Raw genomic sequence first — 15,674 nt, 5'->3', positions numbered from 1 at the left:
GAGGTGACAAATCAAACAAAGCGCGGCTCCTCTTACCGACTCAAATGAGCTATTCATTTTGGGAAAATTTTCGCCTTTAAAATATCTATAATTTGGTGCAACTTTTTATATTTAATAATCCAATCACCTTAAGTGATAAACAGTTTTCTGATTTTCAAATATTACGTTTTAGCAACTACACTTTATGAACGTGATGCTTTTAGTAATACTTTAGAGGGTATGTCACATGCCCGTTTTCTTTGCATAGTTTTTCCTTGTTTTTCTCCTTGCTGGATGCGGCAAAAACAAAAGAAAACCACAAGCGAAAACAAAAAATGCGCGCCAAATGCAAACAATGACAAAACGCCGGCAGAGGCAGCGGCAGCGGCAGCGGCAGCGGCAGAGGTCGCCAAGTGTCGACAGACAAACAGAGGAGGGGGGGAGTGGGAAATTCCACGGGGTGGGGTGGTAGGAAAAGGGGAAGATGGCACCCAAAAGTGGCAAAACAAGTCAGCGTTGCAGCAGCAGCCCATCACCCCTTTAGCAAAATGAGGTCGGCGCCATATATTTTTTGCTTTCGGCTTCTTTTTTTTTCTATCTCGCTTTGTTGATGCTCTTGTTGTTTTTTAATTTTATTTGCACTCGCTCCACTTGAAATACATTGTGCTGCCATCGCCAGCGTCGCCGCTGACCCCTGACCCCGGCGAAGGAGCTCCGCATTTTGGGCGCACGAGGACGGGTACGAGAACTGTGTCACCGGCGCGGAGTCGCAGAGATCCTCAAAAAGCCAAAGACAGCAAGACTAATATGCACTTAGACTTGCTTTCTAATTTTCCTGCATAACAGGCTCACTGAAAGCAAAGGATCTCCTGTTCATCCTCCAAATCGACCTCCAAGTTCCCGTTGGGAAATGTGTAAAAAGAAGACATTATTGCGCGACTGACAGCAATAAAGTCGATTATTGAACTATCTGCCGCATGAATGTGAGCTTTATCCTGCTTAAAGGATCAATGCAGTGGCATCAATGCAGCCACCCACTAAAACGCCGATAAAAAATGACCCAAAATAAGCACTCTTTAATGGCTGCCAGATGGCCGTAAAAGATATCGCATATGAACTTCCGCCTGAACTTGCTATCCAGATGCACACCACATCCAGATAGACACGGTTAAGGCAGATTTCATTTCGTTTTCCACCTGTGAAAGGCCACTTCTAAATGAAATTGCTTGAAACTGGATCCCAGAAATGGAAAAACTTTATGGTGACCCCTTTTGCTGCTGGCTGACTGGCGCACGCTGGGCGAAAAAAAAAAACACACTAAAACAAAAAACAAAAAAAAAATATAGAAAAGTGGGCCAGGCAATTGCATCCTGCTGGCCCCGCCCACCGCCCAACGCCCCTGCCTTCTGATTTATGCTTTGACCTTTTCCGCAGGCAGGGAATATTTTTCTCGTTTTGTTCTGCGCCTTTTCGTGCACTTTTTTCTCCTACTCATTTTTGAGCTTAATTAGCGACGTTAGTCGGCAAATGGCATTAGTGGGTTAATTAGGGGCAGACACACACACACACGTGTACGTATGTGTGTGCGGTTATCAATGTGTGTCAACGTATATCTTTTTGGCCTAATGAGCCTCGGAGGACTTGCGGCCGGGAAATGGAAATGGGTGGCAAACCTCAAGTCAACACATTTCCTGGCCTTTTTTCCCAGCTTTAATTTGATTTTGATTAATTGAAGTGCCGCTTGACAAAATCCAATTAATTAATCTGATTGAGAGATGGACGAAAACACATGAATCCATCCATTTTGGGAATACAAATTGTTGCCTACTTTCGAGTGCTTCCGTAATTAATTGGCGTGGATGAGATTGAAAATATTTGATTTATAATAAATGCCTCTGTTAGGCTAGTTAGTTGTGCTCTTTAATAATCAGTACTATGAGTTTATAGTCTCCTTTGATGCCAACAAAACACATGTCTCTAATGTGTGAAACAAATTTATATTCACCAATGGCCATCAGGTTCTTCATTGTCTTATCCCTTGTTGTTCTTTTAATATCGTTTTTTAATTACTTTATGCAGTCTATCAATCAAAGGAATAACCCCTTTCAGCAGATAGAACTGGATCTAAAAAGTTTAATTGTTGGAAAATCTCACTCAGAATGAAACCCAAATTAATTGAATGACCAAAATAATAATTTCTCTGCTCATTGTGTCTGTAAATTTGATTTGAATGCAGATAACAGAGCCCAGTGTGGCAAATAAATAGATTTCGAATGCAATTTCCGTTCACTTTTGTCCACAAAAATAGACAGGAGACTTGAGCCCAAAGCCATGGAGTAATGAAACGAAAGCTGAGATGATGAAAAAATATCAGAAGGACTTACGCCTGACCAAAAACAGCAATTCATGTGATTACAACGTACAGGCAGTGTATGTGGAATGTGGGCCAACACGGCACACAAGGCCGAAAAATTCGCCAGAAATTCGGCAAGAGAATCCATAACAATGCAGTTTATCAAAACAGATGCAGCAAGGACGAAAGGACACGGCTACAGCTACATACATAGGTGTGTGTGCGCACGTTGGCTTGTGTGTGTGCGTGCCAGAGAGAATTTGGGTTATCCTCCCGAACACAACGACAACTACATTTTGGGGCCACTCTCACCTGGGCTGTGCTGCTGCGCCAATAAAATTAAAATATTTCTGACATAAATCAAACTCCAAATTGGGCCAAGCGAAAACAAATGAGTTGACAATAAACGACTGTCCAGACACTTGGTCATACCCTGGACGCGCAGTGGGAATATGAGATTTATGGCCATCATATGCTTCACACCGTGTGAAAGTTTGATTAAATTCAGTCGTGTCTTTAAAGGCATTTCCTTGCATAATATATAATTTTACATTTTGGTACTTCTTTGATTTCTGACCTCATTAAACTTTTACTTATACTATACACTTGAAAACACTATAAAACAAATTTAATTGTTATAAACATAAAACACGTATATATGTAGCTAAAATAATGAGTTGCTCGATAGCTACGAATCCCCAATATCGCAGTGCGGTGTTTCAAAGCGACTTGCCTATTTATATTTTTTGTTTATAAAGCATTTTTAAAGTTCCACACCAAATGCTGGACATGCGCTGTCTTTTTATTTTATCATTGCTCTTCTCAATCAACACAATGGGCAATTTATAGTTGAGCTGGCTGCAAATGCAGCCTGTCTTGCTATGGAAGAAATTGCATTTCATTGTTGATTTGGATATTTCTCTAATGGTCTTTGGTGTGTCCGAAGTTTGCTGGCGATGCGTACAACGTGCACTAAAAGAAATTTCTTTCATTTGTCAACAATAAAAATATATTTCTAGAAAACGTATCTTCCCAAGTCGCTTGGAATTTGTACACGAATATTTAATGATCGTGTTACTGTCAATATTTCTGAATTCGTTGGGCAGAAGAGGTTCGTTCGAGCTTTCTGGAATCTAGCCCGAGTGCTGGCCACTTTTTCGGCCAGTGTAGGCATTAGCTGTCGGCTTGAATGGCCGTCTGGTCGGTCCGTTCCGATTCGTTCCGTTCCGTTCCTCTGTCCCTGACACCCTGACAGTTGCTGGCTCGCTGGAAATTGAAAATTGATATGGCATTGCTTGTTGGTTACCCCTTCCGCCCATCCGCTCGTCCACTCGTCCGCTCCTCAGCCCCGTCAGTTTTCCCCCCTTAATTTTCCACGCCCCTCCCCTCCGCACGGGCATCGTTGGCTGTTATCGTCAGGCGTCTGTGTCGCGTTTTTAAAACATTACCATGCACTTATAGTGGGAGCAGCATCTGAAGCATCAGAAGCCCTAAACGAGCGCAAATAGTAATGACAATGCCGCACAGTGGGATCAATTGCAGTGCAAGTGCGCACTTTAATGCCCTCGAGTGTGTGTGGATGTAACCGTTTGCGCTCGATAATCCCTGTGGTGCTTGCGGTTTTGTTCCAATATCGAATGTTTGTGAAAGCTGAAAAATTGAGCAAAATACTGGACGAACCTGATACATTTGTGGGGTGCTTATGCCGTCAATGGGGTCAAGCACATAATGGACTTTCATTGGCTAAAAACAAGATTACACTTCAAGGGCATTGAATGCGCTTTAATATGAAGTAGAGCAATAGCAGTTGCTACTAACTTCATAACGGCGAACAAATGAGATATTTAGTGAGTCGCAAAGTGAAATGCGAAATATTTTAAGAATCTAAAAAGTCTGATTCTCCACCGTACAGTGTTTGCGCGCTATGCGCACTCTAAACTGCAGTTGCAGTTGCAGCCCTGCCATCAAACATGTACAACTCCTTCCGTTTCCGCTGTGCATAAGTGTGTGTGTATGTGGATGGCGGGCTGGCACATGTGTGAGTGGGCCTCCATATATTTTGCCGGAGTCTGTGTGTAATTTTACTTTTTCCGACTGCAGCGACTGCTGCTACTTCATCTGACATGATTTCCGCATGTCGTTTGAGTTTTTCTTGCCGCCGAATTTTTCTTCGTTTGCTTGATTTTCTTTTTTTCCGCCTTCTGCTGTGGCTCGCGTTTTATGTATGAAAACACAGCTGTGGTCGCAATAATAGGGAACAGTATTTCAAGTACACAGCTTTCATTTGAGGCATTGTCTTCGAAATGACTATTGCAAATGCTAATATCTCTTTGATTTAAACAAGCTTTTTTCTCCTTTTCAACGGACAGCTCCTATTATTGTGAGCGCTGCTATGCGAATAAGTTTGACTCCATTTTTTCGGGTGCTCGTGTGCTCAATTTCATACAAAAAACGCCAGTTTATGTTGATGTGTGCATGCTTTTCCTGTCGCGCTGCTGCCGCTGCCATTGATATCGCTGACGAAATTGAGAATTATTATGTTTAAACGTGTGTGGCATCGCCGCCATTCGGGCCTCAGCGTTGCCGCGTTTCCCTGCGTTTCCCTCCGTTTTCCCGGCTTTTCCTTCGCGACCTTTCCCGCGACATTCCTCGCCGAAATTCGCCGGGTGACATGCGAGTTGGCATTGCATGTGCTGCCGCCTTCTGTTGCAGACTTTGCGGCGCTTTCTTCAAATTAGATTGCCTTGTGATGACTTTAATGCAAAGCCCCCACTCACAGACACCCGCACACCATACACACCCACACACATGCAAACAGCGAGCTGTCAGTCGCAGTTAAACCCATACAAACACAAATGGCAGGCCAGGAAATGGAGTAGAACTTTATTTATTAAATAAAAGCTGATGCCTTGCCCAGCTAGAGCTTGACTTAAACTGATTATGTTCTAATACAGCTAATGCAGTTTTTGAAATTGCTAGTTTTTAAAAAAGCGTGGAATAAGCGAAAAGAAATGCATTCAACCCAGTAGTTCGATTTGCTGCTTGTTTATCTCAACTTTCCTTGCAGGGAGTTTGAGTAACGCGTATCTAATAGTCGCGGTACTTGACTCGATACTCGATACTTCAAAAAAGTTCTGAAAGGCATTGTGTGGATATTGCCGTCATGTCAACTATAATAATACAATTGCAGGCAAAACATCACGTGTTACCATCCATGCCCATTTGAATACAAACATGTTATCAAATTCAATAGCGAAACTAAAGGTTTAATGGCAAAGTATTTCTATCGAATAAAAATGCTTTGAAACGAGAATATTTCATCGGTTAAAAATCCTTGTTCATTTTTTTTAAAACGTAACCTATAATTGTTGAAAATAAGAACTTTGTATAACTATACACCAAGATCAATGCACGCATGTGTAAAGAGTACAACCATACTGAGGTTATATAGCGATCAATAATAAGCAATAATACTCGTTTTGGGATCCCACGCTCTTTAACTAATTAATTAATTAATGGAATTAAATAAGCATGGAGACCTGTTTTCCATACGTCGTGGACCTACCTCTGCGATTGCATAGGCTGCAGTTTTGTTTTGGCTTCTACAGGGCAATCAATAGAAAATGGCAACAATTCAGGCTCGCAGGACGAGACAAAAGTCAATGCCATGTCCGTGCGGCTATAAGGCACTACGGCAGCATGGATGCGATGTATGCACGTGTAGTGGTGCGGCTGTGTGTCGCACAAAAGGGTCTTTGTTGAGCACACACAGATGCACAGATGCACAGTTACACAGATACTCGTACTGGTAAATACAGGGCGCCTCTGACTTGCTGCCAAAGGCTAATGAAGGCAGTGGGAGCCGGAATGGGGCCCTGAATTTAGAGGAGGACATGCCAGGATGCACTTGCCACTTGGCAGTGCACAGCTCCAGTTGCTGCTGCTCATATGCCTAGGCCATGTTGACATCAAACAAACAAGCAAACAAACAAACAAACAGACAAACAAATACACAGCAACACAGCAACACACAAGCACAAATAGAGAGGCCGGCAAAAGAGCACGGAAAACGGAAAACTGGAAAAAACAAACCGAATAAAATTTGTATAAACTGATCCGAACTCTGATTTGGGCAAGTCCGAAATGGAAAACTCGTGTTCGGATGTTCAAAACTTTCATTTCCAAATAGGCAACTGGTTCGAAGCCCCCGAAGTTGGGGTGAGTTCGCAAATGAACTTCTAAGTCAACTGGAGTCGAGGAAATAATTTCCAAGGAGTGCGGGTACATTAATATATTTTTAAGTTTTTCTCGGTTGAGAACTACATTAAGCTAAGAGACGCTTAAAATATATATTTACCGCCATAATACACATACATGTAGTTCTTTTTTGTATAGTTTTTATTTAAACAAGTAGACATAGACTAGATATAGAAATAGAGCTTATAAGTGTAACAAATCATTTATGTTCTTCAAGTCTTCACATTTAATTATTTAGACTTATGACGACATTTATTATTTAGATTTAGGAACAACAACAACAACTTTCTATCGATAGCTTGCTCTTGTCTAGGGTTGCATTTTAATCAGGGTTGCAATGTAAAAGTATCGAAAGATCTTATCTAACCTATACCCAAATACATACATTAACTTAAGTGCGATGGCTCAAAGTGAATATGATTGTAACCAAAGCTTAGGTTTCGTTCAAATATATTTTTGAAAGTTGCGCTGCAATTGAAGCGCTCTTGAAAAAAGCTAATTTCTGTTGGACCTGACAACTCCGTCTGAATTTCCCCCCCATTTTCCATTTCGCATTTCACCGGAGGCGCGAGGAAATATTAATTATGCCAGATGCAGCTGCTGCCTCCGCCGGAGTAGCTGGGGATTCCTGTCTGCGGATATTGCATCTGTCCCTGCCGCCCAAAACCTGCGGATCCTGCCGTTGAGCGGGCTAATCAGAAATCATGGAAAACAGGCCGGAATCCTCGGCATTTTCCCGCATCAAACAGCCGGTCTCTTTGCAGCCACTACGATATTTATGTAAATTTATTGAGCAACAAGCAGGTTTCAATTAAAACGCAATGCCGGCGGATTTAAAAGGCGTATACACGAAAAGGGGGAGTGGCTGACGGCGGGCAAAATAACTTTAAATTAATTAAAAACGCGCCGGGCAAAAATGTTTTAAGCTTGCGATGACAACAAACGCGGGCGTCAAGGAGTTTTTGCGGCAATCTCAGAGGGGCTGGGAAAATTCAGCAGGGCTGGGAAAATTGCAGCGGGAAACGCCGGGGACTGGCTGAAATTACGGGAGAGAGGACAGCACACATCTTCGCTGGGGTTGCAGCTTCTACGGGCTGCCACGGCGCATCAATGTCGCGAAAATTAATTGAAACGAAGGCAGGAATTTTCGCAAGGACTTTTCCGAGGGTTTTCCGCGAGGCCGAGGCTGCAGCCGATGCGCGGAAAATTAAATAATGAAGATGCGTTCCCATGACAGCGAGGATCCTCCGTTGGGCAAAAATAGTTTAAGGCGGGCGCGTGGCAATGAAATGAAAATTTCAGTATTTCCCCAGAGAAATGAAAACTGCACGATGTGTAAGCGAAATTTGAGGTTCCGTCGAAAGCTTTTTGGTGGCGGAGAACGAGAATACAGTATTATTTGAGAGTTGAGTTAAGCTAATGTATTAATATGCTTAATAACAATAATGTTTGGTGATCCTAAGAGCTTTTATAGTTCCTCGATCCATTGTTAAATATATGTACGTATTCATAAGAAATCTCTTGCTCCATTGCCGAATGCAGCCCTGATTTATACACTGGCACGGATTATTTATGATCCAAAGCCAAGTTGGTTTTTGGCCACTGACCAGTTGGAGAAATTGCGAAAGAGAGAGCGATAAGAGCTGCGAAAGAGACGGGTGGAAGGTGGAAGGTGGAGGAAGAGAGCTTAAGCCAAAACATTACCGCACGTCCGCAGAGCTCCGCTTCAGTTCAGTTCTCGTCCTCTGACCCCCGAAAAGTTGCAGCCAACAAATGAAATTAAGCAAATAAATTTTGAGGCGGATTAGTTGAGGGACAAACTGCTGAGGCGTGAGTGGGCGGGGTTCGGAAAATAGGGGAAAACGGGGGAAATCAGGGGGTAAGATGGCGAGGACAGAGGAAAATGGTACGGGATAAAAACAACTGAAACGAACTGCGGAACGTTTTGCGGCTTAGCGAGTTATCAGGCAAGTCGTTTAGCCTTTTCTATGTGTTTTTATATGGCACCCGGCTACCTTCTGCATTTTCCATCTTCCTCCGGCCAACCAAGAACCAAGAAAATTGCACACGAAATTGGAGTTTTCGAGTTGAAAATTGGAAGTCGTGCGGTAGAAGACTGCGCTCTCCCATCGAGGCAATTAAAATGTTGAGTCCTCGTCGTGGGCCAGGCCAAATGCGTCCGGGCTTGAACTCCAACCCCTTGCGGCTGCCCCATTATCCTGCCACAATTTTTCCACACTCCATATGTGGAAAAGTGGCGGGGAAAACAAATCCGAGCTCTTTATTCACTCAGCAGTGAACTTAACCTCCTCTCGTTAGTTTGATACCCAGGAAAATAGAAAAATGCAATGCTTATAAAATGAAAAGGAATAGATCCCTTGATTTTAATCAGGAAACGATTACTACAAAATTATTTTGTTTGTAGCATTTTAAGCATTATAATTATTCTATGAGCGAAAAATTCAATCTGATCCTATCCTTTCCACATGGAATCACTGCAAATTAAGAAATAGGTGCGAGGGAATCAATCCAAATTAAGAAAATGGAATGCCTTTTGATTTGATTAAGTGCAACACATTTCGAGGACATTCAACCTGGGGCAAAGGATTATCGATGATGATGGATTCAATGGGTTTCTGAGATGCAAAATGTGCCCAAGTGTTGACGGTATTAATCAAAGGAGTGCCGTAGGGATTTGTGGTTTTATTTTCAGAAGTGCTTCGGGTTTCAGTTTATGGAACGTGGAAGGGAAAATAAGATTATTGTAATTAAACTAAGTGATTACAACCATAATTGATGCGACCATTGCATTTCAGTTTTTAGTTATGTAGCTCCAACATTCATTCAAATTATAATTTTGAGTTATTTCGATTGCTTGCTGAGTTTTGGGTTCTCTGATTAAATTGGCTCCCGAATCTGTTCTGGGACATATTTACCCTTAGCTACCCCAAAGTGCATTAAAACTAACAAAAAATTCAAAAAATTCTCTTTTCTGTCATTGCAGGTGAGTGCAGATTCTTTCATCTTCATTTCGGTTCGTTTCACTTCCCCGGACTAAGCCGGGCCAAAAAGAAAAAGGACAACGGGGAAGACGGTAAAATGGAAAAAAGCCGAAACTTTTTTCGTACAACTTTTTTTGGCTTTGTCTGCGGCTCGGCCGTAAGTAAGTAAAAGCAAATTTTTTCGCCTTTTCCGGATGCGTTTTTCTTTCTTCTGCCATATTTTCCGGTGTTTGTATGTATGTGTTTGCGTTTGTGTGAGCTGGGGACTGGGCCGAATATGTCAATGATAAATGGCATAATCTGTTTAGCCCACAACAAACTCGCACAGGCCGCCCCCTTTTGCCCCGCGGCCCTAATGATAATGCACAAAAATTATGCTAATAGCTTAATGCCATAGCACTTAAGCGCTAAGACAGCAGCGCCCAAGACGACAGCACCCAGACGAAATCTCGTCCTCAGAAAGGAGTTGTGATTTTGCATACCCTTTCGGGGGATAAGTATTTACTGTATCAACAGTGAAGCATCTAGGCGTTAGCTTGATAAAAAAATTAGAATTATAACTTCCTTTTCGATCGTATGACAATCAAAAGGTAACTTTTCTAATTTCTCCATCTGAGGAATTAAGTGCATATAGGGCATACGCAATTCGTTGCACTTTTTCGAGGACGGCATTAATTTAGTTTCGCTAGCCTTCTGTTGTCGTTTGTCTGTCGACGCTTCCAAAACTTGGCTTCACTTCTGGTCTGGTTCGGACTTTGGGATTTGGACTCTGCTTGCCCAGTTGTGTTAGCTGACCCCAACACGGGGCTTTTTGGCAGCTGGGACCACAGCAACAACGGCCATTGCAGTGGGCGCAATTGGTTTTGGCCGGACCGAACGCTCTTGGCCGAAATGGGAAAAGCAACTTTCCTGGCCTAATGTGCGACTCCAAATGGCCGTTGCTCTTGCCATTGTTGTTGTGTGTGTTGCTGTTGCTATGGCCGCTGCACAAACTTATGGCCGAGCGAAACTTTCGTGAAAGAATCATTTTTGGATTGGCACAGATGTGACAAGAGGATATACACAACAAGGACTGAAGAAGCCGGGCGGGGGCCAAAGAAGTGGCTGGGACTCGAGGAAATGAAATGATCATAAATCCAGGCAGGAAGGGGAAATGTGCAGAGCAAGATGGACGGGAAAAGCTTTCAACCATTATCTTTGACGTTTCATTTCAGAGTTTAGAAATAGGAATATGCATCAAGTGGGTAAGGAAAAAGACACTTAGCTCCAATGTGCGAATAATTAAAGGTGCAAAAATAACACAGGTGCGGAGTTCAAACGGAAATTGCAGTGTAATTGTTTAAAAAAAGCTAAAAAATATATTTCTAACTAAGCCGAACACTTTAGGCGAACATAAAGGCTAAAAAGGGTAAAAACCCAGCCAACCGAATGGGAAAATTAAAAAGAAATACCCAAGTAGTACTCGCAAAAAGGGGTTGTAAAAGTCAGCAAAAAAGAACGGAGTAGTGTTGCAAAGCAGCAAAAACCAGATAACCAAAGGGGAATTGCGAAAAGCGAGCAGTCCCATGAGCACACGAAAAACGGTTCAAGAGCTGCGTCAGCGGAAGAAATGATTTTTTAAGTACGCACCCAACAAGCACCGAAGAACGAAGAAAAATTTGAAAGCCCGGAAAAACACTAATAGTGCAATGCAACAAATAACGACCAAATATCCATCACCGCAGCGGAGTCCAAGCAAAGGCTTCTCTGATATTAGCGCAAAATGCGGGGGAACGTTGCAAAAATACCAAGCAATGATTTTGGAAAATCACTTAGCAGCACATGAAAAGTGCCAAATCAGCTGAAAAGCGCACAGCGAACGGGGGAAATGCGGAAAATCCCCCGACGAAGTCGATGAAGATTAAGCCGCAGACGAAATATTAAATGATTTGCAGCAGACTTTCCGCGCACACACCGAATGTGTGAATGTGTGTGTGTGCCTTAGGGGCATCATAAGCAGCCAAAGGATTCGGAGTTGCGGGCTAAAGGCAACGAGAGTGCAAATCGTGCCGGGCAGCAGCTAAAGTGAAAAGTGCAGCGCCTTCCACTGAACAATTTTCGGGAGATTCCACATCGTGATGTATGCATTTCCACTAATGCCCTCAAAATGGGCATTTTCTAGCAGGTGATTGTGCTTTCATCTCTTATTTCGGGATCAAATCGAACTGTGGCTAGTTAATTTGTTTCAAAAACCCTATTTCTTTAAAAAAAGATGAGATTTATGGGTCCTGTTCTAGTTAGTTTCCATGTTGGCTGCAATGCATAAGTGATTTAGTATTTCCAGACTTAGCTGAGCGACCCTGTAGGAGAGTGCAAGTCAAAGGGGCAACGCCATGTGGAACGTAGAAAAACACAGCAGTACCAGCAGCACCCATATTAAGACACACACACATAGGGAGATTGCTTTGGAGTTTATTGAGCCTGACATCCAAGGCAGAAGGGGGCATTTGGGGCAGTTCATTTCATTGGCATTATGATTGGAAGCTGTCGTCGTTTGCCTCAAATTGCGCAAGTTTTGTGGATGTGGTGGCTGTGGTTCAGTGCCCACTGGGTGAGGGGCTGCATTTGAGGATATCCGAAAATTTCGCACAAACGGAAATGACAAAAAACGTACGAACGTGGGCGGGTTGGGTCGTGCACTCAATGCTGACCGCAGGTCAACGAGGGCTATAGAGGGTTATGGAGGGTTAAGAGGGATTTGGGAGTGGCATTTTGGGCGTTTTTGTAAATTTCTGGCTACACAGCGAGAAGCGATACGGGGAGACACTGGCAAAAAGCTCGAGAGCTGAGGAGATGGATAGCTGGATAGCTGGATAGCCAGACGACACATTTGGCACATCAGCAAATGATGTGAAAATGTCATTTGCAGGCGCAACTGCCAAAGGTAATGGCCAAAAACGGAACAAGGGGTCCTCCATCCAGAGTCCTGAATCACAGGATCCCAGTGCCCACACACACACATCACATGGCACTAAATTTGTGGCAAGCGAGCGCAAAAAGGTCCACAAACTGCGAACTTAATGATGGGTAAAGAGGATTCAAAGGCGGGGCTTATCAAATTGCGCATACATGGATGTCGCACAGCTTCATTAGGGCGCTGCGATGATATGCCCATCCCCGTGCCACCCAGTTTACCATTTCATCCCCCCCCTGAATGGCAGCAAATCAAATTAAATTGAAGCACAAAAATCTGTTGCCAACTTTTGTAGGCAATGGAACAATTGCGTGACTTCCTGTCCGCCCGGCTCTTTGACCCGTTGCCCTTTTAACCACTGGCAATTGGCTGAAACGGTACTAATTTGGTTGAATGTTTGATTGCAGTTTGGCCAACAGCTCTGTCCGGTGGGTTTAATTATATCTTGTTACGAATACGAGACCTTAGAACACCAAATTTATGGGTGGGTTTACGTCTGTTGACTCCACCCACAATGGCCATTCGGAAGTGGAGTGGTGTCTTGTTTCCGTTGGCATCACCACTTTATAAGCAATTAACAAACTATATTTAAGTTTTTGAACAACAAACTAATTTGAGGTTAAGCACAATCAATTAAGGAAGATGGCCAAGAATCTCCGAAACTTCAAAAAATAAGTCTGTTTTTAACAGGATCCCGAGAAAGAAGATTACCGCATAGAGGGCGAGCACACCAAAGGTGATCACTTCGATCGGTCCCGGTTGGACCATTTGAAAGTGTTGGTGGAACGGACGCATTTTCTCCTGGAATGATTGATTAATCCGGTTGAGTTGGATGCAAATGCGGAATTTCTTGATGACTCACCTTGTCCAGCGTTTGGGGAGTCGTTTCCATCCTGGCTATCCCTATTTCCTCAAGGTTCCGTTGATTATCGGTTTCGATTAAAGGCCGGCTGCGCCGCTTCCCATAGTTCGGATCAATCATGAGTTTCACCATCTTGCGCATAATGGCCTCATGGATGGGCGCAAACTTGTGCTTGGAGCGGCTTACCATATCCATTACTTGAGAAGCCTTAGTAAACTTGCCCCGGCACATGTGGGACATTATCAAGACCATATATTTGAGCTGCATACTGGTCAGTTTGACTTTCCGAGAAGGCATTTTGAAATGTGGAAGCTTTAGTTTGGGATCTGCAACTGGGTTCTGAAGTATGTTTTTTTATCGGACTTTGTTGTCGGAGGCTACTTCGATTTGTAGGTAAAAGAGTAGTTAATAAAGGTTTTTTGTTAAGTCCAAATCTGGTCACTCTTAATATGCCAGGACTTGTTCTTTTTTTACAAGGTCTGGTAGCTCTGCATAATATGTGTAGGAGCATTTAAAAATTTCCTGAATAGATGGAGTACCCCATTGGCATCCAACGGCACCCTAATCTTTTCCTCTTCTGTGCATTTTCAGCTCGCCTAATCACTTTTTGAGCTTTCGTTTGCTTTATTCCACCCAAAAGAACTCTTCCCCATTTCAGCCTGCTTTTTAGTTCAGTTCAGTTCAGTTCAGTCCATTGACCAGGCATTGTGTGGATTTGGACTTGGTCCTGTTCTTGGTCTTTCTTGAAGATTTCTTTGCTTTTCTGGTGTTGCTTTCTCACAATTAATTTGGCGATTTAGTTAGTTCCTCTTCCTGCATCTCGGCCCAATTAAGGGCTTGCTTTTGTTCTATTTTCGATTTTGATTGACGCATTTCGTACGAGGACGTGATCGTCCTGCTCCTGCTCGAGTTATCCGCACTACTCGTACGAGACTTCACTTAATCAAACTTCAAGTTGTGTTTCATTTGCATTCCACGCTGCTTTTTTGTTGGCAAAGCAACAAATGGTGCGTAAGAAATGCTTTAATAAACAGGGAACCAGTTTACTTCCTTTTTTTGTGGGGGAAAGATGGTAGTTTGTTTTCCGGGCCATTTGGCTGGAAAGTCTTTAAGTTGGCCCGCATATATGGCTGATCGGCAGGGTGGAGGGCACCGGAGGTGTAGTTTTCCGAGGGGCCGCACATCTATTCCGTTTGTTTAAGGGCTTAGAAATATTTTAGCCGGCGTGGGGCAGAAAAATATGTTTGCAGCAGTTGGAAACAAACGAGCGAGCAAACGAGTTGAGTAAATCAAGCCGCACTTCCTCTTCCAGCTGGAGCTCGATCCCCATGCCGCAAAGAAGGAGGCTCCTGAAAAGCACCCCAAACCCCTCCCAAAGAGCACCAAAAATCCCCATCCTGCCCTTGCTTGTCTGCTGTCTACTGTCTGCTTTCTAACTGAATGAAAGCCTTGGCTCGTTGACTGATTTCGAATGGATTTTCCACGCTTTGCATGTGTGTGTGCCTCAGTGTTTCACTGTTCGAGTGTTCCAGTGTGTTTCACTGTGTCTGTGTGTGTGTGTGTGAGGCACAAAATCCCGTAGGTGCAAAATAGCGCACTCCAGGCAACGAAGCATGTGCACATTTGTGTTTTTTTTTTCGTTTTCATCCTTTTTGCCGACGCTGTGTTCGTCCTCTGCTCCTTTTTGTGTTTCATTTGTTTTGTTTCATTTTTCACAATGAACAACAGAATTACGGGGTATCACGGGCATATAGGCTATTTAATTTTGAATTAAAATGATTAGAAACCTCCTCATTTCCGTTGCTATCACAACACGAATGCTTTAATTCCCGAAACAAGCTTATAATGAAGAAACTAAACTTAATATGAAAATGTGATTCGAAAAACCCACTAAATTATTGAAAAGATAGAAATTTGACTGCTTATAGATTCCATATTTATTGTTTATCTATTATGGCTTTAAGAGCCAACGACATGCAGATCATTATGCAGGTCGAGTAACCCGGAACTTACTCAGTTTTTTTTGGCCTGGTCCTCGACTGAGGTTGCATTGTGCCCATTGTTGTTGCTGTTGTTTAAGAAACAAGCGGCAGAAGGCGAAACAGAAGACGGAGGGGAGAAGGCGGAGAAATGGTTGAAGGAGGTGGCAAGGAAGAAGGGGCAAAATTGTGCGGCAAAATAAATAAACAAACGTTTGGACGGACGCACTTCTGGGATTGGTTTGCGATGTAATGGAGTGGGGCTGGGCTCTTCCCGGGGTTATTTGTT

The 15,674-nt window shown here is 43.1% G+C and overlaps 2 protein-coding genes across 4 annotated transcripts in view; one reads left to right on the top strand and one right to left on the bottom strand.

Moving 5' to 3' along the window:
* LOC117147932 (uncharacterized transmembrane protein DDB_G0289901) overlaps nt 1-15,674 on the top strand; it is a 74,216-nt gene that overhangs the window by 12,155 nt on the left and 46,387 nt on the right. The gene's annotated exons all lie outside the window — the stretch shown is intronic.
* On the bottom strand, nt 13,095-13,774 carry LOC117147940. Its single transcript, XM_033315085.1, has 2 exons — nt 13,407-13,774; nt 13,095-13,345 (listed from the first exon to the last, which is right to left on the bottom strand). Exons 1-2 carry the CDS (start codon nt 13,701-13,703, stop codon nt 13,178-13,180), a joined length of 465 nt encoding a protein of 154 aa, XP_033170976.1. The 5' UTR covers nt 13,704-13,774; the 3' UTR covers nt 13,095-13,177.

Source organism: Drosophila mauritiana, chromosome X, assembly GCF_004382145.1.
Source record: "Drosophila mauritiana strain mau12 chromosome X, ASM438214v1, whole genome shotgun sequence".
NCBI classification, from domain to species: Eukaryota; Metazoa; Arthropoda; class Insecta; order Diptera; family Drosophilidae; genus Drosophila; species Drosophila mauritiana.
This window is presented reverse-complemented; position numbering and strand designations above follow the sequence as displayed.